Source organism: Aspergillus glaucus, assembly GCF_001890805.1.
Source record: "Aspergillus glaucus CBS 516.65 unplaced genomic scaffold ASPGLscaffold_13, whole genome shotgun sequence".
NCBI classification, from domain to species: domain Eukaryota; kingdom Fungi; phylum Ascomycota; class Eurotiomycetes; order Eurotiales; family Aspergillaceae; genus Aspergillus; species Aspergillus glaucus.
The window spans coordinates 74,222-97,477 of record NW_019170465.1 but is presented as its reverse complement, the minus strand read 5'-3'; the positions used below and the strand labels follow the sequence as shown (position 1 = coordinate 97,477).

Below are 23,256 nucleotides of genomic sequence, written 5' to 3'. Positions count from 1 at the left end.
CCGATATGTGTGTTGTGCACCTTCGTGGCGAACTTGAGACTGGTTAGGGTCTCGGCCAGGTGTGCCTGCAGTGGGCTGACCATCACGAACATGAGGGTCTTGGAGTTGCCTCCGAGGGAGAATTGCAAGAGGTATGTAAGCTAAATCCATCGAGTTAGCGCTAAATAATCAAGACGTGGGGAAATATAGTGCAACATACCTTGCTATTCCGGTAGGGGATGTGTCCACCTTCCTTTCCTTGTCCCAGGGCGGCAATCACATCTCCCAGACAGCTCAAACTGCGGTTGATGTTCTGCGTCTCCCTCAGTCTTTCACCGGTAGCTCCACTGTGGCTCAGGCGCTCACTGCCTGCCAAGTCCACCAGGTTAAGGGTTCCCTCGCTGCGCTCGCCCGTGATGTGGTTGTCTCCAATGAGTTTGAGAATGAAAACAGAGTGAGACCGCGAAGACCGCTCGTTGGCCTTGGTGGCAGCAACCGAACGGTTGGCTGCGGCCCGCTTGAGGATCGTCTCGACCATTTCGGGAGACTCCAACCGGACAGTGCTGACATCGGTGATGATGGTTTTGCCCCGTTGCATGTCGTGGCGAATCTCGTGCTTCTTCTTGTCCAAGTCATCGGCGCTGCCAAGCAGGTCGTTCAGGTTTTCGTTGTAAACTTCGACAAAGTTGCCTTCCATCGTGTACGTCCAGCCCTTCTCCTCAAGTCCTTGGGCCGTCTCGTAAATTTGGTGAACTGCCCGAGGGATCATTCCATCAAGAGAGGACATCGTGTACGTCTTTCCACTGCCAGTTTGACCGTAGCAGAAAATGCACACGTTGTATCCGTCCAGAGCACTTTGCACAAGCTGGCTGATCTCATCGAAAACCTCCCCGTTCGCTGTCGATGGGCTGAACACGCGATCGAAAGCGAAGTTGCTGTTCTTTTTAGAGACAGCTCCCAAGCTGCTCTTTTCCTCTGGGCCCAGGACATTGATCTCCTTTGACTCATCTGACTGGTCTGGATACCCGATCTGGGCGATGTCGGTCTCGGGTTCGGTCTCCAGGGACGGCCGGACTCGACAGAATACCCGAATGTTGCCCTTGAGTTCCTGAACCTGGTTGTGTAGCTTCCGACGGAGTGTCTCCTCCTTCCGCAGCTTGTCTTTCACTTCGTTGGTCTCTTCCAAGGCATCCGTCATTCGCTGGTTCAATCGCTCGAACGCTGAGGATTGTTCCTCTCGTCCGGACTCGAGGAATTCGATTCTAGCCTTCAACGCGCGGATCGACGATTCAAGAGTAACGCTGTTGCCGCTTGCAGTGTCGAGGTTCTGGCGAAGATCTTGGGTATTCTTCCGCTCCCGCTCGAGGTTGTCGCGCAATGCTTGCAAGTCGTCCTGCAGTGTCCGGATTTCTCGATCCTTCTTGTCGACTTCAATTTGCACCCGTTGCGTGTCAAGGGCTGTCTGAGAGTTGACTTGGTTAAGCTGTCGTTGCCGCGCAGCTCTTTCGTCCTCCAAGTCACGCTCGAATCGACGCTTGAGTTCGCGGTTTTCCTCTTCTTGCTGAGCGCTTAACGCTTCCACCTGCTTCTTGCTCTCTTCTCTTGCGTTGTCCACCTCGATGCGCTGCCGTTTATTCATGCGTTCCAATTCGTTTTCGTGCTCTTCTTGCGTTTCTTTTAATACGTTCTCCATCGTTTCCAATCGGGATTTGGCCGTCTCGAGTTCCACGCGTAGGGTAAGGTTCTTGTCCGACAATTGATCCTTGGATGTTTCCAACTCGTTCACTGCACAAGTCATTTATTAGACTGCCCCTTCCCGTCGATCGCAGAACACTTCACTCACCTCGTGTCTTGTACAGCTCAACAGTTTCTTTCAGGCCAAAACTATCCTGCCCGGCTTTGCCAACCTGGGTCATGAAGGTATTCATCAACTCCTCCATATGTTTCTCTCGACGTTCTAGGTCCCATCCGGCATCTGTAAAGGTGTTAAACGCTTTGACCGTTGAATCTTTTGAAAGAAAGGGAATAATGGGTGATGGATGTCTTCTGGAGGAAGTCTTGGGAGGGGATAGGGGCCTATCTGGAAGGGATTTCACTGGGGTAGATATGGGGAGTTTTGATGGCGATGGTTTCTTGGGTCCATCCTGTACGGGTTGGTGGCATAGGGGTCCAGAGGATGGTTGGTCTAAAGTCAATTGCTCCATGACTGTGCACAGGGAAGACTCCCGGCGGCCAGACTCAGCGGTAGTCTTTCTCATATCTGGCAGAGATGTCTGGTTTTTGACGTAGCCCCACGAGTCGTTCCTGTGCACGCCTGGCAATGACCGTCCTGGGAGAGAGGATGTGGCATAGGGAAAAAACCAATGGGATTGTTGCCTACCCTTTCGTTTGCCCAAAACACTTCCAGCGGTCTCTTCATCGTGGGAATCCAAGGACGTAGCGGGTCTGGGGATCGAGGGGCCGGTTTGTTTGCGAGGACCACCGAGGGCCGACTGTGGTCGAGCTGGTTGTCGTGTGGTAGTGGCGGTTCGCGACGAAGATCTGGTTGAAGCTGCGACGGACTTTGCTCGGGTGTGTGCGCGGGTCGTGGTATTGCCGGTCTTGGACGTGGTCGTCCCCCCGGGTCCGGTTTTTCTGGTTTCAGGGGCTTGCGTTGTGCTTCTTGAGCGGGATAGTTCTGTTGTGCGTCCTTCTGTCAGTCCCACAAAGCTTAACGGCATTGGTATCGCGTCTGTTCGACGTACGTGGTAGATTGGAGGGCTGTTTGGCGATTGTACCGGGCTTCATAAGACCCGAACGAGAGTTGGCGAAGGCCGGGTTGGCCTCCTTCAAACCTCCGGGAACGCGAGCGCGTGTAGGCGCCTTCGAATGCACCTGCGTATTGTGAGTCGAATGAGACCATGCACGACCTTGCATCCGGCGGGAATTACCATATTCTCGTCGTTCATGATGGGGCCGTCTGTTCAGTCGGGTGGTTTCGTCGACGGGCTGAGGAAAGGGGTGAAGTGGATAGATGGGAGATGAGACGAAAGAAAGATCAATTCTAAGGACTCCAAGTAGAATTAAACCGTCTCAAAGCGCTGCACCGTAACCACCTCTGCTGCGTTGAGTCGTTGATATGCTGTGTTTGGTTTCTGGAGGGACCAAAACAAACGTAAACAAACGGAGCTGACTCAGCGCATCTGGCGGGGCAGCGCTATACCAGATGAGGTTAGTGGTATTATTACAATATTCAATACACGATAATACAGATACACCCTCTATGCTGAAGAACTGAGCAGAATTACCTTCAATTATAGAATAGACTAATTCAATTGTACCCCAGGGGTATAATAGGCTGCATATTCAAGGACAACTCTCTACAATATCGGTCGCACCTGCAACTGTCCTGAAACGGGGGTGTAATTCCGGGTGCGGATGCTCCTAGACCGACCTCCCGCAGCGCAATCGTCGGAGCTAGAATAACAGCTTAACCTCGCGCTCTCAACGTGGTCTCTCTTTCTCTTCTCTCTTCTATCGCACATATTTCTTGTTCTCCTTTTGTTTTTCTTTTCTCTCATACAATTACAGAGTCATGTCTGGTCGTTTCGTCCGATCCTCCAAATACCGTACGCTCTTCCCCTCGTGCCCCCTCAAAACATACCCGCATTCGGGAATCTGACAGGTAGTATCAACCAGGTCACGTCTTTGGGCGGTCGACAAAGAAGGTATGCCAATTGCTCTCTGCTATTGAAGTCGTCGTTCTAACAAGAACAGGAACAATGCTACGATAATCTTCGAGTCTCCGCGAATGCCTTCGATACCAACCTGGTCAAGGTGCGCTCCGCCCTCCGTTAAACCAACCCCCCTGATCTCGCGAACGTACGCGATCTGACGCCTGACACTAGGTCAACCCTCGCTATCTGTCCGTAAACTGGGAAGCCGGTGGTGGTGGTGCTTTTGCTGTCATTCCCCTTAATGAGCGTGGCAAATTGCCCGAGAGAATCCCCCTATTCCGCGGTCACACCGCTGTGGTGCTGGACACCGACTGGTGAGCTTTGCTGGATGCGATAAGGGAAGCAGGATGAGGAAATAACTTGGATTAGGAACCCTTTCAACGATGAGTTGCTTGCGTCCGGTTCTGATGACGGAAAGGTGCGTATCTTGATGGACATGCGCTCCGCGGAAGAAGCTGACCCGTTGTCCTAGATCTGTCTCTGGCGAGTGCCTGAAGATTTCACTGTCCGTCCTGACATCGAGCCGGACCTAATCCAAGATGTAACCCCCGTGGGTAAGCTGAGCGGTCATCCCAAGTAAGTTCCTCCCTACTTGACCAGTGGCTATCAAACTGACAGTCCGCTAATCTTTCCACTACAGGAAAGTCGGATACACGACCTTCAACCCCGCTGCAGAGAACATTTTGGCGACGGCCTCGGGCGACTTCACAGTGAAGATTTGGGATATTGAAGCCGGTGCTGCCAAGTTGACCTTGAAGCTGGGCGACATGGCACAGTCGCAGTCGTGGAGCGCTAACGGTTCCCTCCTCACTACCACCTCGCGTGACAAGAAGCTGCGGATATGGGATACCCGCCAGGAACGCCCTGCGTATGAGACACAAGGACACTCGGGTGCCAAGAACAGTCGTGTTGTTTGGCTGGGTGAGCGCGACCGGATCGCGACCACCGGTTTCTCTAAGATGAGTGACCGCCAGCTGGCACTGTGGGATATTCGTGCTCCTCGCGAGCCCATCACCGGATTCAAGACGCTGGACTCGATCTCCGGTGTGTGCATGCCGTTCTGGGATGAGGGTACGCAAATGTTGTACTTGGCCGGCAGAGGGTGAGTCCTGACTTCTCTACATCAAGCTACGGAATGCAGAGTTAACCAATCATTTAGTGACGGAAACATCCGGTACTTCGAACTGGAGAACGACAAATTTGAGTTCCTCGCTGAATACAAGTCTGGCGACCCTCAGCGTGGTATTGCTTTTATGCCCAAGCGTGGTGTCAACGCCCACGAGAACGAAATCGCCCGGGCCTACAAGACCGTCAACGACAACTATATCGAGCCCATCTCTTTCATCGTCCCCCGTCGGTCAGAGAACTTCCAGGATGACATCTACCCACCTACTGCTGGTCTCACCCCTGCCATGAGTGCCGCAGACTGGCTCTCGGGCAAAGAGGCCCTTCCTCCCAAGATCTCCATGGCCAGCCTGTACGAAGGCGAGGGCCTGAAGGAGGTTACCGGTGTGCAGGACAAGCCTACCACGACGGTTGGGTCGTCCGACTCCAAGCCTGAGCCGGAACCCCAGCCTAAGCCCACGCCACCATTGCCTGTTAAGGCTCCTGAACCGGCTCCCGAACCGGTTCCCGAGCCCACTCCTGCTGTGAAGCCGGCGCCATCTATGAAGGAACAGGGTGCATCCATGGCCGCTATGGTGAACAAGTTCACCGACTCGGAAGAGGATCGCGAACCAGTGAACGAGGACTCGAGCTTCGACGAAGTGCCCAAATCAGTTGAGCGCCCTTCTCGTTCTGCAACGGAGGCTGAATCGCCGTCTGTCAAGTCCAGCCCATGGCACCAGAAGGAGGAGCCTAAGTCGCAACAGTCTCCTGTCCAGGTAAGACTCTTGATTCTTTCGAGATAAGCAGAAATAGAAACTAATGTCATATAGACCCCCACCGTGGCATCGACACCCGTCTCCGGAGAATCAACCCTGACTGCTACCGCCACCGTCGCGGCCGATACCGTGACACGTGAAATCAGTGAGATCAAGTCTTTGATCGCGGTGCAGACCAAGACCATCGCATCCCAGGCAGACCAGGTCCAGACTCTGACTGCGGAGATTGAGTCCCTCAAGGCCAAGCTGGGCTAGCCTGGGTTCCGTACTTGTTGCTATGTAGCTCTGCCATTTTTATACGCCTTTCTCCTATTTCCTAATACTTTTACTTGTTGAGCCTGCACAAAAGAATCGTTGGTCCTGTCTCGTTTTGTTGTAGCCTGGATGTCTGTATATCGGTTGATATCAATTGGGCTAGATAGATGGTTGCAATTCAGTACTGTAGTATATGTGGTTTGTTTTTGACTACAAATAGATATCAATCTCTTTGAACTCGATAATAAGCTCATTTACTTGGTGAGAACGGAATCGATCTCGTCAAACAATCTACAGCATTGATAACAACAGCGGCCAACTAAACCACCTACTCCGTCCTCAACTGATCACATCCACAATCAGATATATACACATATGCCGCTACCTTTCCTTATTAATGATGATATCCTTGGCAGTATCCTCAGTCGGAAACCAATCCCCCAGAACCGAACAGGCGCTAGCTCCCATACCAACAGTCCGACCAGTGACCTCGGACTTGACAGTAGCTTTCGACGCCACGGAGATAGGCTTGGAGTTATCATCCGGCAACGCAACAACCATGATAGTCGTCTGTCTCTCATCAAACCTGACAGGCTCCTCCTCCGATTCAGTTCTGATAGGACTTGCCCTTTTGCCAAGGAAACCATACCAGGCACCAAACCACCTCACCAAATCTCTTCCTCCGTCTCCCATTCATATAACTAGTTCGTCGAGCCAAAATGCCCATCCGCAAAGGTTCAGGCGTCCCCGATTATCACGAAATAGGAAAACGCCGCCCCATCCCCCTCCAATTCAACTCCCTCCCCTTCCGAGACCACAGCGGCAACACCGCATACATGGCCTTTTACTCCTACAGAAACTACCCCCTCTCGCGACTCTTTGTTTTTGCCATCAACACACATCCAGATGCCTCTCCTGACCACGTCAACCAAAAAGGGCTATTAAATGCCCTAATGAACGGTTCCACTCGCTTCCGCCTGGAACTATTCTTCCTCCCCGGTGCCGACGAAGAGGACTGCATGAAACACTATCGCGGAGAGAAAGAGGTCCGCGGGGACTACCATGCTCAAATCACGATTGTGGAGGAAAGCAATCTAGATCAAGACTTCAGCCCAGACTGCAGGCAGTTACTAGGCTTAGTGCCCAGCTATACGGAATGTGGCGAGCTGAACCATTACCATTCAATGCTCTTCATCTGTGAGGGGAAGAACTGGACAGATGGAGAGCAGATCATGCGCATGGTTGAGTTCGATCCCGTCTCCGCGGAGGAGTGGGCACCGTTTCAGGATCCAGATGGGCCGACTAGGCCGGCAGAGAAATGGGTTACCGTTTGGCCCATCAACGAGAGCCCATCATATAGGGAGGGCAACAGCTCGGTGCAGGGAGAGATGCTGGAGAATTGATTATTCCGTGCGTTTCTACTATTTTCTATCAATCTATAGCTCTTTTATCTCAGTAAAGAGCCCAACGAGCCACCTAAATCAAAAGACTTTGGTTCACCTGCCAAACATGAGTGACATGCGCTCTTCTAGTCTTCTTGATGGACTTCATCATGGCCAGCGACGACTCCCTGGGTTACAAAGCTCTTTTCCTGGAGTCAGAAAGGAGGCTGAAAAAAGTAAAGAAAGAGACCAGGAAAGAGAATGAAATCGGCAAACTACCTTTGGGGAGCTCATTCAACATTGCCACAATCTTTTCTCACGATCCTTGCGAGCTGAAGCTCCGGCTCGCTCCACTACACGGACAATACCAGCACCTACTGGAAAATGCTGCCCGATACAACTCGTCGAATGGGCTGAATGTCAAACCAGGCAACAAGAAATCTACCGCTCTGTTTGCAACTATCTTAAACCAATAAGTGAGGCTACGATGCAGTTCTTTCCATCCGTCCTTGTATTCGAGGACTTTGGGCGACAAGTCCATGAAAGGCCAATAAGCAGTGAAAAGGACCTGGAGAACTACGAGCGATTTGGTATGGAAAACTACGTACGAGATATAATCAGAGAACTCTGCAAGGTCCCCGCTGCGCGAGACAAGTCTCATTTGGGCGATGGAGTGTGGTTTGACAACCATGCCAACTGTCTTGATCCCGCTGAGGCCATCCCCCCGCAGACAAACCAATCCTCTTCTCAACGGTCCAGGCCTGACCAGTTCTGTGTCCACCGTGTCAACGACGATACCAGCAGCCTTCTTACCACAGTTGAGTACAAACCACCTCACAAATTATCCGTTGAGAATCTCCGCAAAGGGCTGCGCCCCATGAATTTTTGGAAAAGGGTTGTCAGCCGTAACTCTATACCCACTAAGCCGCGGAAAAAGTTGAGGTACAACGCCGAGTTGCTCACGGGCTCAGTGATCACCCAGGAGTACCATGTGATGATCCAGGAAGGGCTTGAGTATTCCTATATAACCAATTGCCTTGCATTGGTCCTGCTTCATGTGCCGCATGATAATCCAACTAGCCTGTACTACCATCTCTGCGTGCCTAACTAAGATGTGAATCCAGAAAATGACCAAAGCATACTACAGCCAACGACCGCCATTGCCCGGGTGCTGTGTCTATGTTTGATGAGCTTTCATTCGCAAGTTCGTGACCAGGAGTGGCGAAACGAAGCACGGGCACAGCTTCCAATCTGAAAGACAAGCTTTGACCACACTCGTTCGCAAATTCCAGATGGTGAATTGGGACAAAACCCCCTTGACCCAGAGAGCTCTGATTCTGATTATACGAGCTCTGAACCCTCGGGACCCTCTGAACCCTTTGAACCCTCCGCATCTGAGTATCAGCCGTCATCGTCTTCGGTAGAATCCCCTACCGCTAAGGAGCGTCAAGTGCTCGCATAGCTTTACAGAATTGTGCAACGACGACAAATGCAAGCCCAAGCTCATTTTTATTATTTGGGCATGGCTTTGAGAATGTTTGGATACTCTGCTGCAGAAGACAGCTCCGTTTATCCTACTTGCGCATTCTCTCACTTTATGAAACTGCTTGATGTGGCATTATTTGCATAGGAGCGGGCAGCGCATGTGCTGGACGGAATATATGGGTTTCTGGCGGTTGATAATCGGCCACTAGAGGTGATCGAAAGGTCTCGGGGATAAGCGTCATCTATAAATAATTTCTATGTGAGTTTAGAACCAATCAATCAGACACATTTGCAATAATCAGACGTACACCGGCATTGAGGATCCAAAAAGTCTTGATATCCACTGATAAGGATGACACGTACATGTAAGACGTTCAACAATCAACATAAGTACGGCAGGTATCGCTGTAGCCTTGATCCATGATGTTCTGAGCAAGTGGTCACCATTATATACAAATTCGTGAGAGCCAAACTGGATGAGCCATACTATGTATAACTACACAATGAATGGCACTCTTGACTATTTGTAAGAAGACGCCCTAAATCAGCACCAATTACCCTTTTGGGAGGGAACAGATACGATTGTGGAGACAATCCCGATGATGTCATCGTATCCACAGCATCTCGAATAGGAAACTAGCTAACTCGATTGAGCGGCCGTATTCGTGATGACCACTTAGGGTTATAATCACAATCTTGACCCTCGTATATTTCCAGATCTAACGTGCAAAGCATAGCCTTCGTCCAGGCCCCTGGAATCGAGCCAATGGGATGAAACTGATTTGTCGTTTTCGTTTCTTTCCGGTCCCGTAGGGTGTATATATAGATGACTTCACACCAGCAAGAGACGGAACAAAACAGAAGGAAACACAGTCAACCACAATGAAATCTACTTTACTCTTGATTACCACGGCGTTTACGTTTACCCAGGCTCTGGCCTGGCAAGCACCTCATCCTCTTCCTTGGTCGCGTCCTGGTCCTGGCGCTGGTAAGTGAAACCCGGCTACAGTGCAGTGGTTAGATATACTATGGAGCTGACTGGCATTCTTCAACAGTGCGAGCACCCTGTCCTATGCTGAACACCCTTGCAAATCACGGTTTCCTTCCCCACGACGGCAAAAACATTTCGGAAGCGCGTACTGTCCAAGCCCTGGGCCGGGCTCTGAATATTGAAAAGGAACTTTCCCAGTTCCTGTTTGAGAAAGCATTGACGACAAATCCTCATACCAATGCTACAACTTTCTCTCTCAATGACCTCAGTCGGCACAATCTCTTGGAGCACGATGCCAGCTTGAGTCGTCAGGATGCTTATTTCGGAGATAACCACGACTTCAACCAGACCATCTTCGACGAAACTCGATCGTATTGGCCTCACCCCGTTATCGATATTCAGGCCGCTGCGCTATCCCGTCAGGCTCGGGTGAACACATCTATTGCCAAAAATCCTACTTATAATATGTCTGAGCTTGGCTTGGACTTCAGTTATGGCGAAACCGCAGCCTACATCCTTATCCTTGGAGACAAGGATTTCGGAAAGGTCAACAGATCCTGGGTCGAGTATCTCTTTGGTACGTTAAATTGAGGTATATAACCTGACTCCTGTACCTCGCTAACAATTACGTTTAAAAATAGAGAACGAACGCCTCCCTGTGGAACTTGGCTGGACTAGACATAACGAGACAATTACAAGCGATGACCTTAACACGATGCTCGAGAAGGTCGTCAACACTACCTCGACTAGCTACAACAAGCGCAGCGAGATTGTCCGACGTGGAGGTATGCATACTGGTCGCAGAGCTTGAGGCGTCAGGGAAAACTGGCGTGGCTTGCTAGACCCACGTAGAGATTGCGCTTCAGTACCTAAGTGTTGAACCAGAGGTTCATTCAATTGTACCTAGCCATAGTTTAAGTTTTTGGTTCGTTCTTGTAATAGTGCATCTAAAATATTCTCGTCCCCATATTCCTCTTCCTCACTTTCCTCATCGCTATCTTCGTGACCAAGGCTCCCTAGCCAGTCATCCTTGTAGATGGGTTCCGGAGGAGGAAGCCCCTCGCCATTGATAACGAACCAGCGGAAGATATCCAACGATGCCTCCCACGATGACTCTTGTGATTTTTCTTGGTCGAATGGCCTATGAGGAATCTCTCGCAGTTTCTGAACGGCAAAAGGACCTACGTCCAACATCACGGGAGCCGTTACCATTGAAAGGCCTTCGTCCTGAATAATCTGATTATCTTCCAGTTCCCAGTTCCAGCGGTTATAACGTAATTGATACCGTGCACAGTTTAAATGCGAAGCAACGCGGAGTGCACAATTCTTGGTGTCCAATTTTCCACAGGGCTCCCACGGAGTACAAGGTCGGTAATTGTATGATAGTTCGTCTTCCACGGTAGTAGGGAGATGGAGAAGCCGCCAGACATCGGTTCTCGTAATCTGTTGATTGGCGTCAACATATGGCCCTTCTCCAACAAGATCTATAAAGCTCTGCGGACAACCGGTCCATGGAACTGCAACTAGGCCAAGAGGAGGTCTGCCTCGTTGGACCCTGCGAAGGATTATTGGAGTCAATTCGCTAACTACAGCTCCCAGCGAGAGCGCACATATCGAAGGCCGACAAATACCACAAATAACAGCAAGTATTTCTGCATAGAGACCTGGCATACCTGAGATGTTTTACTCGTTCGGGACTTCGTTCAGAATCGGATGCAGCCATGGACGGACAAGATTGCATGGCACATCGGGTTCTCAGAACATTCCGCAAAGGCCCGATATTATAGTCTCTGGGTTGCAACTTAGAGACATATAATACAAAAGATTGATATGCAATATAGCTCACTCATGGGGTATGACTTTAAGTGAAACAGCAGGGCATCGACCCCCTGAACACGTTGGCTGTGGCAATTGAACTGCCGAACTGTGAAAATTATGTGTTGGTATAGTGATTGCGACTGTGAGAGCAACAAGAAATTGACTTTCAGGTTGTGTAGGAAAGCAAACTGCGCGAGATTTTCGAAAGCTCTGCAGGACGAGATCGGAATAGAGGAAGGCTCCTCAGCGGGCGCGTGATTCCGCGACACAATCGAGAAAGATTGCTTGCCCACATTTCTCACTGACCAAGGAGCAAGAAAATCGTGATTATCAAACTACTTGACGACAGCCCTCCAGCCCTCGCCAGGTACTAGGACCGACAACCATCATGAAATCGCGTCGTCGTCAACTTCACCAATATCAACAGCAGCAGTAGTAGCTGGGACCTCATGGCTGGGATTGCGGAAAGCTAAAGCTCTCGATACTGTATACTCCATAGTCGCGCCGTGTCCTTGAATCTCAACCAGGCGAGAAGAGAGAATGTAGCACCATCCCAGAGTAAGAATCGCTAGATAATTCGGACTAACTGCCACCGAACGTCAACGGGACTGCGGATTTCGTACCAAGGTGCAAGAGAGTGATGCTTGTCTTTTACTCTTGGACGTTCTCACATCCTGTGAGGTCATCCAGTCTCCATTCTCTTTCAGTCTCAAGGTGCTCTTCTCCGCCATTGAATGATCAGTGGAAGTTCATGTAGGCGACTTGGACGTCAAGTTTTGTCTTCATCCAGAAAGTTCAAAGAACGATTCATAGCCGAAGAATGATTGAATTGAAGAGAAACACATCTGAATCATCCGATTAAGCGCTACGTTGAGTATCAACAACCCTAGGATACCACTAGTCTGTATACTTACAAGGCCAATGAGTAGGTTAATAGAGCACAAATCTAGCCATAATTCCGCGATATATTAAACTCTGAAACTTCCTCGAATGTACAGCCATTCCATAGACTGAATCCTGAGAAGCCAACGCTGAAGGATTCAGTTCAACAGTTCCAAACTTGATATCGCAATTCGAAGCATTAAATAATAATGTGTACCAGACGTATGTACTAAGTGGTCGTCTAGGGATAGGGACTATGAGATGATGGCAGACAACAGTCTTCAGAATAAAACTCCCAAACTAGTTAGATTAACAGACCCGTACCAGGATGATCTCTAGACGACTTTGTAGATCTTGAAGAATGAGGCCAGCCCTAAGAACCTAAAAAATGTCCTTGAATGATACTCGTATACAAAACCAACCTCTATATGCTTTATATTTTCTTATATCTCATAGATACATCAAAGCCCTTAAAAAACGCTATGTATTTACTCACTCCCACCTCTCCCCCTCCCTCTCCTTCTCAACCCTCGCCGCCCTCGCACTATCACTCTCCTCATCCTCATACTTATAACTCAAACTCCTCCCCCCAACCACCGCAGACCGATCCTGTCGACTCTCCCGTCGACGACTAGACCTGTAATGACTATCACGATCACGATCGCGCTCTTTATCGCGATCTCGGTCTTTGTCTCGGTGGCTGTGGCGGTGGCTAGTGCTATTACCATTAGTATTATTTTCGGAGTGCAGGGCTGCTTCGCGGCGCTGCTGTTCTTTCAGGAGGCGTTCGCGATTGCGAGCTTCGCGTTCAAGGGTTATGGGGTCTTTTTCGGGTTGTGTTGTTGAGGTAGGGGGTTTTGAGGGGGCGCGGTCGTCTTCGCGGGTGCGTTTTAGGCGTCGAGAGTGGTGGCGGGTGGAGTAGTCACTGTCGGGGGAGGCGGTTCTGTCGCGGCGGGGGCGTTTTCTGTCTCGTTCGCGCTCGCGGTCACGGTCTTTTTCGCGGTCACGATCCCGGTGACGTTCGCGATCACGGTCACGGTCTCTTTCGCGGTGACGATCGCGGTCTCGGTCACGTTCACGTTCACGTTCACGATCACGCCGGTCTCTGCGTCGAGCATCACGGTCTCGTTCCCGCTCTTCCTCTCGACGGCCGGAACGATCCTTTCCAGAGCGATGGCTGCGACTGGAACCCTCAACAGCTTCAGCTGTGGCCTTCTCCGCAATCGACGAAAGACGATCAGCATCACGATCGCCATCACGACTAGGACTCCTAGTACGGCTGCGATGACGATGCGGGCGATGAGAACGACGTCCACTTCGCCGGTCCCGGTCTCTATCGCGGCGGTGGGATCTCCGCGACGACTCTAGGGATGGAGAGCGGGTGCGATGGCCGTCCTCCGCTAATGACGGTTCATCGTATTTATCCTCTCGGCGGGATCGTTGTTTTCGTTCACGTCTCCGTTCATACTCGTCGGCGCCATCATGGGCGCTTGGCGAGCGGTATCTGTGACGACGGCTATCTCTGGGGCGAGACGGGTCCCCAGATCTGCTTCTTGATCGGGACGCTGATCTAGCCCTAGATCTTGACTTTGAGTGGCGGTCGTCGTCTTCTTGTGGCTCTATCGGAGTCCCGCTGTTCACATGTTAGCATTGATAAAAGGAAGTGATGGAAAATAACCAACCTTTGCGGACCTTCAGAGGGTCTGCTAGCAGGAACCGATGCCCGTCCTTGGAATCGGTGACGCAACACACTAGTATTAGGTAGTCCTTCTCTCATAGCTCTAGGTGCAGCCGGGGCACCTTCAACACCCTGTCCTGGCATAGGCCCAGGAACAAAAGGACCACCAGGAAAGCCACCTCCACGACCCCCAGGGAAAGGTCGCATGAAACTCCTGCCAAATCCAGGTCCCATATGGGGACCAGGCATTCCAACGAAGCCGGACATGGCAGCGTCGTTCTGGTCCAGGCTATCGATGGTGGGTATACCTCGTGGTTGTGTGTCGTCTTCTGCTAATGTACCAGACGCATCAGGGACGTCATCTCTTGTCAGTTTCTCTCCAGCCGTTTCATCAGCAATCTCCTTTGATGTTGGGTCTTCGGGATCCTGCTCGCCGCTAGGGCCTTGTTCACCCTCTGGTTTATCTGCATCGGTACTGGCGTCCGCTGGAGTTTCACCATCCTGAGGCACCGCCTGATTAAAGCTAGGGGAGTTAGGGTTCTGAAACGCGGCGTTGGGATAATTAGCATTCATGAAGCCCTCGCGGCCGCGGCCACCAGGAAAGTATCCACGACCACGGCCGCGGAAGCCGCCTCTGCCGTAGCCGGGGCCATAGTACCCATTCGAGAAGTCTTGGTTAGGGAAGTAATTTCCGTTGGGTTGAGACATATTAAATCCGCCAAATCCAGAGGGCCCATACTGCGAGCCCATACCATTTGCGAAAGCATTTGGATTGAATTTATCTTGGCCTCCATTCCACATATTGTTCTGAGAGCCGTCCCATCCCCCAGCATACATCCCCTGACCCGCGTCGAAGTTCATTCCCATATTCATGCCATTGTTCATGCCCATCCCGTAGCCTCCAAACATACCCTGGTTCGCGGCCATCGGGTCCATCGACATCCCAGACATTCCTGTAAGAAAGTCAGTATCTGATTCTTGAACTGCGATTCGGGGTGTAGGTGGTGACATACCCATAGGATTTTGGTTGAACATGCCATTGGACATGAACTGCATGGGGTTGAAATCGCCACTGCCATTGAATGGCATGTTGGGAAATCCTCCGGCGGGCATATTAAATCCCATGCCGGGAAACATTTGTTGCATTCCATTAGGTTGCGCATTGTTCTCTTCCACAGATTGCGCCGCCGTGTCAGCAACTTCATCGCCATCCGCGGGACCGGTTTCGTCGGCCACATCGGCCTTTTCTAGCGTGCCGGTGGCCTCAACTTCTTGCTCATTCTGTGCGGCCATTAGCGATTTGGGAAGAGTAAAAGGGTGTATCTCAATTACCTGGGCTTGAGTCTCCTCAGCAATTTCGGCATTTGCATCAGTCACATGCTCTTCACCAGCCTCCACAGGCTGAGAATCCGCAGCGGGGTGTTCTTCCGGCGGGACCTCCGCAGCAGGCGCTACCTCCGGCTGTTCCTCAGCGGGAGCCTGTTCCTCAGGGACAACCGCGGCAGGTGTATCAGGCGCAGATGTAGCAGCAGGTTGCTCTGAAGGGGCCGGAGTTCCATCCACCGGAGCCGTCTCGGCCGGCGCAGCAGGAGTGGCGGACTGACGATCCTTTTCACGTTTCTTTTCTTCGGTACGTAGGAAGGCTTTGAGGGTGGTCCGGAGAGCTTTATTCGGTTTGCAGAGATCGGATGAAAGAGGAGTATGTGCGCAAACGGGGCAGGTATCGGGCAAGGATGCTTGGCCTAGACATAATCGTAGTCAGCATTTGTCGACACGCGAGCAAGTCTTGAGGCACGGGAGCTTACAAGTTTCACAAATCGCTTGCTCACAGCAAGGTAGCCGGAACGCATTCACCGCTAACTTGTTGCAAATTGCGCAACGTAGCTTGAATGGAATCTCATCCTGAGTAAGAGTGCTTTTTGACCGTCAGCTTATTTTCCTGCAGAATTGGTGAAAACGAACCCGGAAAGGGATTCTCACGTACCTCGCGATATCCATCAAGCCCGAAGGCTGCTCTGCCGTCGCCATTGGGAGAATCAAGGCCGGTTCGAGCCGTCTCCCAACGGCCGCTTAAAAAAAAAAAAAAAAAAAAAAAAAAAAAAAGGTAAAAGCTCACGAGGAAGAACCGACAATTACGGGGAGGACAGCAGACATGACTGAAATGCCATGAATCGAGCAAAGGCGCGCCCAACCCCGAGAGCGCGAGTAGCAAAGCGAGAGTGGAAGGACGAGGCAAGCGTTTATCGTTGTTGATTCCGTTTGCTGTCAAAAAGACGTCCGATTCTGCCAAATTCGGCGATGGGGTCGGAGCGGAGGAACGTGGGGCCGGTGGGTTACTATGTAGCTTCGCGATAGCAAACTGAAGATGAATACTCTTATGCTTCTATATCAATAGAAATGCAAAAGCGAATGGCAATATTGCTGTAAAGCTGCCATGGCAATCTACGGGGACAGAGTACTGGTACTTACTACACCGCACCAGCAAGAACTGCCTGAAGTCGCAGTACTGACCGCCTAGCCTACATACGATGAGGCTGGCGCCTTCATTACTAGGACACCAGCTATTAAGCAGGCTATGGTGCCTGGAGTCAGCCTCCGTCAAGCCAGCCCGCGGCACAGCAGGAGTACAAAGTACCACAAGACAAATATGCAGAGTCATATGGTCAACGGCTGAACAGCATCCGGGCGCTATGGGACAGTATGGGGCAGTATAGGACACCCCTGTGCGGCATTAGAGGCAAAACACGACGCATGTCAGATTAGATCAAGTTATGGACCCTCATCGACAGTCGCGTCGTAGACATAATCAGAAGACCGGACGGCGATACCAAAGGGTTTCTGCTCGACGCGATCTCTGGTGACTGTCTCGGGGCTCTTGGTATCATCATCCGCGTGTGATATTGATGGGATTCAATTATGTTCAAAGTGAAGGGGATCAGGGGAAGGAAGGAACAATGGTGAATAGAGATAAACAATGGACTCGTCAGAATAGTGGAGTTGACATGGTATGCAAATAGCCACACATATTTCGGGGTAGGCATGAATATATAGACCAAGTACGGAGTAGATGGAGTACTACAGTAGTAGTGGCAGTAGAAGAGCCTCACCAACAAGTTAGGGATGAGTGAAGAATAAGTAGAATAGTGAAGAACATAGTGAAGAATCCTTATATACCAGTGAAAAGGTCAATAGAGCATTCCCCGGACCAGGATCAGAAGAGCAAATAGTCATGACTGAATCATCCACACAAACGAGAAAAAAAAAAAAAAAATTATATATTTTTAGCGTTTGGCGCAGGGTTAAAAAGGGCCGCTGCTGCCCGCTCTGCCGCCCGGACTTTTTGCTTCCTTTGGTCTTGTTTCCACGCACTTCTTTGATCTTATTGCCACGTCCATTCGCGATCCATAACATCGCCGTCAGCGTCATCGCGACTGCTTGCGATACTATACCTATACAGCATATTACCAGAGTAGTCTCTGTTCACTGTGAGATGCTCTAATAATTCTCCTTGTCTCTGGGCTCTTTTCTTTCTTCCCACATAATCTACAAGGTACATCGCGTTGTCAACCTGTCAAACTGTCCCGTCGCTTCCCTATTGTTAACGCCGATTCCCCAGCAATGACAGACCAGGATAATTCCTACAGACCTCGATCCCCCGACTTCTCCTCCTCCTCCTTCCAATCCAACTTCCCTCCCCCTGCCGCCACCAATCCAACCTATCAATTCAATCCGCTGGGCCACCACAGCTCCTCCTACGACGCCTCCACGTTCTTCACCCCGCAATACCACCAGCGGCCGGCCGCTACACAACAATACGTGCCTCCGTACTCCCCCAGTTACCCTGCACAGGATTTCGATATGGCCCGGAGATCATCTCGCATCGCACGCGCAACCGAAGTCGACCCCGCGCCCGAATCAAAATACCTTGAGGAACACAGTGAGCCCGAGCCGTCAGAGGAGATGGCGGACTATGAGCCTGAACCTGAACCTGAACCTAAGCCTGAGCCCGTGGAGCTAGAGCAGCCGATCAAGGAGGAGGTTACGGAGGAGGTCAAGTCGCGTCCTGGGGAGGGGATAGAGGTCAAGACCAAGTTTCCGGTGGCGCGCATCAAGCGCATTATGCAGGCGGATGAGGATGTCGGGAAGGTTGCGCAGGTTACCCCGATTGCAGTTTGTACGTCTGCCCCATTCAATCCCGTTGCTTTGTTTATTGAATAACTGCTAACTGCCAACAGCCAAAGCATTGGAACTCTTCATGATCTCCCTCGTCACCAAAGCCGCCAAAGAAGCCAAAGACCGTAATTCCAAACGCGTCACCGCGTCGCATTTGAAACACGCCGTTACCAAGGACGAAGTTCTAGACTTTCTGGCAGATATCATCGCCAAGGTCCCAGACCAACCTAATCGGAAACAGGATGATGATGGAAGTGATCAGAACGAGGGGAAACGAAAGCGCGGAGGCCGACGACCGAAAGAAGATAATAGTGACTAGACCCCGGTGGTTTTGTTTGTTTGGATTCTTTGCGCGGTGTTGGTTTCCGTGACATCTTTCCTTTGTATTTTATTCTATCTGTGGACGACTTGACGGGCTTCTTTAGACTGGATAGGAAAGCGGGCGCATCTTCATGTTATTATGTTCTTTGGCGTTGTGGTGGACATGGTTGGGTTGCATCTTTCCATGTGAATATCCGTATACGTTTTTTTGGGAGGAATGGTTGGGTCTCAGAGATGTCTGGTAATTGAATAATCTTCCATTCTAATTTTTTACACTTAGTTGTAGCCGTAGCTGTATATGGTGCTAGTGACAGCCTTATATACTCCGTTGTTGATAATCGGTCTTGGCGCGTTTCCCCCGACTATCTTCCCCTCCGCTTGACCACCTCGACTGGCTCATGGACAAGCAATAATATGCCGTCCTAATCATGGATTTTGTGCGTTTATACTCCTATCTCTTAGTCTATTCATGTGTCTGGCTAATGCAGAATAACAGTGGTCTCGTCTCATCGGCGGCTCCCGTTCGCTGACCTCCAAGAGCTTCCGCGCAACATCACCAACTGAGCGATTGACGGCTTTCAAACGAACCTGCAATAGTCTCCAGGTGAGATTCTCATCTTCAACTCACTGACTTTAACACTACCAACCAATTCTAACTGTACGTGGCAGCAAATCTGGCGCTCCAGCAACACCCCTATCGACCAACAATCCACAACCACCCACTCCCGCAACTGCATCGAACGCCTAAACTCCGTCCTCAGCGATGAATCCCGCGGCCCAGCACCCCACCCCTGTCTCCAATACGCCTCCTCCTCCCAGATCTTCGTAACCGTCACCAAGCTCGCGCTTTCCAGTTACGACGACAACACGTTGCGCTGCGCGGCTGTCTTCTTCAACACCCTGATCGATGCAGAGGTCGATGGCGTCGTTGATAACCGGTTGTTTGCGAGGGCGTTAGTTGATCTGGTGAGGAGGGCGGATAAGCATTCGGAGGATGTAGAGGGGAGGCTAGTCGAGTTGTTATTTGGGGTTGCGAATAATATTCGACTGCAGCCGGATATTCTGCCGGCTTGGTTTGCGCCGAGGAATGAGAGGTTGGAAGGGCAGGAGAGTGGTGGGCAACGGCAGAGTGTGAGTGGGAAGGAGTTTGAGGGGGCGACGAGGAAGGATGACTTTCCGCTGTTTTATCTGCTGGTTGAGTATGTGCATCATGAGGGACGGGCGGGTGATTTTGCTCGTACGGGATTGCTCTATTTGATTGAGACGGCTTCGCGGTCGAAGCATCTGGAGCGGTGGTTAATTGAGAGTGATCTGGCGACTTTGATGGCTACCGGTTTGGGTGCACTCTACAGTCAGCTGGGAAGGTGAGATTTACATTGAGCTATGTGGCGGTCCTGGGCTAACCCCTTGCAGTCTGTCATTCATCCCGCCTGAAGAGAACCCGCCGCATATCATTGCTTTGTCGGATCATGCTGGACAGGATACTGCTATCGCACCCTACCTGGGCTCTCCTATGAGATCGTTCATGTCGTATCTCTTGTTCTGGCAGGATACGATTGACCATTGCAAGTCAGCAGAAGTCAACGGGAACCTTTTAGACCACTTCCAAATCCTATTCTTGGAACAGCTATTGTAAGCTCTTATGCCCAATTCAGACTGACTATGCTAACGTTATAGATACCCATCTCTATTGGAATCATCAGATGTTGAAGGAGGATCCACCGCCGCAGTACTAACCTACCTTTACCGTATCCTGGAATCAGTGGTACAAGATGATCTGGTCCACCGCATTCTTCACTTTCTGCTCGCCTCGGACTCGGGCAAGGGAAAAGTAGACATGTCAGTCAGCAGACGGAAGTCACTGGACGTATTGGCGGCATTTGCAGAGGAATCGGCTAAACCGTCACCATCTCTGTTTAACCTGCGGGATCTTGCACTGCTTGGTCTGCAGTCGTCGAGCCGTCAGACTATCCTGGCAACGCTACGTCTGCTGACAGTCGTTCTCCAGCGCCATCATCCTTTCACACGGTCCTTGATCCGAACGGTACCTGGGCAACCGGCCAAGCAGCGCACCATCGGAGCACTGAATGCAGAGCTGGGGAATATGGTCTCGATGGCTACCTCCATTGTGAATGATCCAACCCTGGACGAATCATATGACAACTACCTCAAAGACGCCTCGTGGATACTGGAGGCGCATTTATGCATCGCCCCCGCCGAAGCAAGCCCCGATGACCCTACAGCTGATCGACCACTCGAACTCCAACAAGGTGATGGTTTAATCCGCGAACTACTGAATTGCCTGCGCGATTTCTTCACCAACAGCGTCGTGGTTAACCTGGCCCTAACCGAAGTCCTAATGAGCATCGCATCCTCACACCTCCTTTCCCTCGATGGCTGGATCCTTGTCGATCCCGCCAAATACAACTACCCCGACCCATCAACCCCCACAACCGACGAGAACAAGAACAACCTGGACAAAATCCGCCTTGCATACGAAGAACCTACCTGGTCCTCCGAAGACGCCCCAACCCTAACCTCCATCCTCCAACACCTCGTCCAACAAACCCAAGAATGGCGCAAAATCCTCCCCGACTTCGACATCCTCGTCGCAGCCCGTCGAGACCTCCTCCACCAAGAAGATGAGCCCGTCAACCCCAACACAAACCCGCGCAGCAGCACCAGCCGCCTTTCTACCGCTACTATCTGGGACTCTGATATGAATTTCGCCCGCGGTCGTGCTCGATCATCGCTTACCCGTGGGCTAGGCAGTGCGTCTGCATCGCCGCGCACTTCGACAAGTGCATTTGGGTCTCCGCATAGAGGGCGAGATCGGTCCTCTTCGCTTGCTCGACCGCTCGCGTCCCGTGAATCGTCACTAGCTCGGACAGAGGATTTGCGGAAACGGCTATCTGCGCCGTTCTTCCCGTCTGCGCCGGCGAACCCTGTGCCCAAACGTGATAACCTCCCAACAACGACGGAGGAGGAGCCACAGGAGCAGGAGCAAGAACAGGGTGAATCCGAAGAACAGAAGCACGAAGACAAAGAACAATCGGGGGAACAAGGAGAACCCAACGATGACGAATCGGCTATTGTGGATGAACCGCCCCCGTCTGCATCGCTGGGCCATGTTCTAACGAATGTGATTATTCTCTACGAGTTCCTGCTGGAACTCTCGGCTACGGTGCAGGTTCGGGGGAGTTTGTATGAGGAGGCGGGATTTCCGGGCATTGGAGTAGATGGTTCTTTTTGATAGTTTTGTTATGTAGTTTGGGATTGGATGGTGCATTTATAGATGGTGAATATATCCGTGTAACTATAATCTTCCCCCCTTTTTTGATATACATTCGAGAATATTTGTAATTGAACCCTGTAATCGTCAATTCCCTGGCGCGATCAGCGATATCGATCTTAAGCCGTCCGTTGAATACAAGCGACCCTTCGTCAACCTTCGTCGACAGCGAGTAAAAAAATGCCTCTTTTCACCTGGACTTGGCCGCGTAAAGCATTGTTGCATCGCGAACGTCAATCGTTCGAGCTCCGCGTTTGTTGACGGAAAGCAGATCGTTGAGCGGTCGTAGGCTTATCCTCGCCAATTGTGTGAATTCTCGAAATTCATATATAATACACATATAGAAACGCGATGCACCAAGGCTAGATAGTTAAAAGCGTCCGTGTTCATTCTTCGGGATCAGCAAACCCCTCAATATAGGACGTAGTATTCGCGTATCTTGACCGCAGGTACCATCCATGCTCAGTCCGGCGCAGCTAGTACACACACCCAATTTCTTGGGTCATTCATGGCGTCAGAGGTCGGGGTATGTAGAAGAAAGATTAGATTCCATCTGTCGTTTTCTCCCTGGTTCAGGCGATTGTTTCTGATTCCGATATCAAGCGCTCGCTCTTCCACGAGGCTCATACTCGTCGTGGGTCGGCTTGATTTGAGGAAAGGACGGACGCATCATGGTCAAAGCCGTGAGGTGTATGGAGAGCATCACGGCTTTACGAGACCAGAGTATCTTCTTCCCATAGTAGATGTTCCAAGCACGGCCCATGCTTTTGGCCAATTCCGAGCACCGCCGTTAAAATGGGCCCATTGTACTCTGTATCGACATCACATATCCGTGCATTGTATGCTATTCGAGAATCGGTGCATATACTACCTCATACATACCGCCATGTCGCAGCGAGTGCACACATGTCTAGTGCGTTGCGGTTTTGTTCCGGTGGTCAGCCCAACGCTTAATACCAAGGCTTCTTGAGACATTGTATGTCTGAAATCGAGAAGACCAGAAACACGTCCCTTCTTGATTTCGACGCCAATGAACAGAACCATCAACGGTGTCCTCGGTCGGTTATCGCAGGGAACAAGCCCAATTTTGGGTAACGTATGTCTTTTCGGTGGATTACTTGCAAATCTGCAGTTACGTTGTCTCCGTGGGCGGTCTCATTGCGATCCTCTCCTTCAGATGGGATCAGATGTATGGACAAGATTACATCCCTTCCATCACTTACTTCGATAGTTATGGGCAGGAAAAAGATCCATGAATCGATTCTCTGTCCCTGATAAGCAACTTTCGCCACTTTCGGTATTTATGACGACGCATCCTGATTGTGTGGTATAAATTGAAGCCACATAATCCGGGCCTCAAACAGCAGAGAAATGTCTCTGTGGAGTGATTGGTGATACACT

At 51.0% G+C, this 23,256-nt stretch overlaps 8 protein-coding genes across 8 annotated transcripts; 6 read left to right on the top strand and 2 right to left on the bottom strand.

Moving 5' to 3' along the window:
- Positions 1-1,493: 1,493 nt before the first annotated feature.
- ASPGLDRAFT_436967 (putative kinesin family protein (KlpA)) lies at positions 1,494-3,012 on the bottom strand. Its single transcript, XM_022545867.1, has 4 exons — positions 2,910-3,012; positions 2,724-2,853; positions 2,360-2,656; positions 1,494-1,954 (listed from the first exon to the last, which is right to left on the bottom strand). The coding sequence occupies exons 1-4, from the start codon at positions 2,925-2,927 to the stop codon at positions 1,815-1,817; spliced, it is 585 nt and encodes a 194-aa protein (XP_022399663.1). The 5' UTR covers positions 2,928-3,012; the 3' UTR covers positions 1,494-1,814.
- A 332-nt stretch (positions 3,013-3,344) lies between these two features.
- On the top strand, positions 3,345-6,076 carry ASPGLDRAFT_48291 (coronin). Its single transcript, XM_022546869.1, has 9 exons — positions 3,345-3,587; positions 3,658-3,686; positions 3,736-3,795; positions 3,867-4,009; positions 4,065-4,113; positions 4,168-4,271; positions 4,336-4,797; positions 4,855-5,578; positions 5,633-6,076. The coding sequence occupies exons 1-9, from the start codon at positions 3,554-3,556 to the stop codon at positions 5,831-5,833; spliced, it is 1,806 nt and encodes a 601-aa protein (XP_022399662.1). The 5' UTR covers positions 3,345-3,553; the 3' UTR covers positions 5,834-6,076.
- Positions 6,077-6,552: 476 nt separating this feature from the next.
- ASPGLDRAFT_26592 (uncharacterized protein) lies at positions 6,553-7,236 on the top strand (the record flags this gene model as incomplete). The annotated part of the gene is made up of 1 exon (XM_022543581.1): positions 6,553-7,236. One exon carries the CDS (start codon positions 6,553-6,555, stop codon positions 7,234-7,236), a length of 684 nt encoding a protein of 227 aa, XP_022399661.1.
- Positions 7,237-7,385: 149 nt separating this feature from the next.
- ASPGLDRAFT_67271 (uncharacterized protein) lies at positions 7,386-8,816 on the top strand (the record flags this gene model as incomplete). Its single annotated transcript, XM_022549112.1, has 3 exons — positions 7,386-7,451; positions 7,505-8,185; positions 8,772-8,816. 3 exons carry the CDS (start codon positions 7,386-7,388, stop codon positions 8,814-8,816), a joined length of 792 nt encoding a protein of 263 aa, XP_022399660.1.
- A 766-nt stretch (positions 8,817-9,582) lies between these two features.
- Positions 9,583-11,368, top strand: ASPGLDRAFT_67269 (peroxidase family protein; the record flags this gene model as incomplete). Its single annotated transcript, XM_022549111.1, has 4 exons — positions 9,583-9,688; positions 9,756-10,268; positions 10,333-10,488; positions 11,352-11,368. 4 exons carry the CDS (start codon positions 9,583-9,585, stop codon positions 11,366-11,368), a joined length of 792 nt encoding a protein of 263 aa, XP_022399659.1.
- Positions 11,369-12,809: 1,441 nt separating this feature from the next.
- ASPGLDRAFT_48290 (uncharacterized protein) lies at positions 12,810-16,138 on the bottom strand. Its single transcript, XM_022546868.1, has 6 exons — positions 16,054-16,138; positions 15,875-15,984; positions 15,402-15,811; positions 15,083-15,350; positions 14,074-15,022; positions 12,810-14,024 (listed from the first exon to the last, which is right to left on the bottom strand). Exons 1-6 carry the CDS (start codon positions 16,095-16,097, stop codon positions 12,884-12,886), a joined length of 2,922 nt encoding a protein of 973 aa, XP_022399658.1. The 5' UTR covers positions 16,098-16,138; the 3' UTR covers positions 12,810-12,883.
- A 1,287-nt stretch (positions 16,139-17,425) lies between these two features.
- Positions 17,426-18,822, top strand: nctA (negative cofactor 2 transcription regulator complex subunit BUR6). The gene is made up of 3 exons (XM_022542253.1): positions 17,426-17,619; positions 17,686-18,243; positions 18,305-18,822. Exons 2-3 carry the CDS (start codon positions 17,688-17,690, stop codon positions 18,559-18,561), a joined length of 813 nt encoding a protein of 270 aa, XP_022399657.1. The 5' UTR covers positions 17,426-17,619; positions 17,686-17,687; the 3' UTR covers positions 18,562-18,822.
- A 169-nt stretch (positions 18,823-18,991) lies between these two features.
- ASPGLDRAFT_58771 (uncharacterized protein) lies at positions 18,992-21,998 on the top strand (the record flags this gene model as incomplete). Its single annotated transcript, XM_022548343.1, has 5 exons — positions 18,992-19,000; positions 19,060-19,167; positions 19,233-19,927; positions 19,977-20,195; positions 20,241-21,998. The coding sequence occupies 5 exons, from the start codon at positions 18,992-18,994 to the stop codon at positions 21,814-21,816; spliced, it is 2,607 nt and encodes an 868-aa protein (XP_022399656.1). The 3' UTR covers positions 21,817-21,998.
- Positions 21,999-23,256: the final 1,258 nt, after the last annotated feature.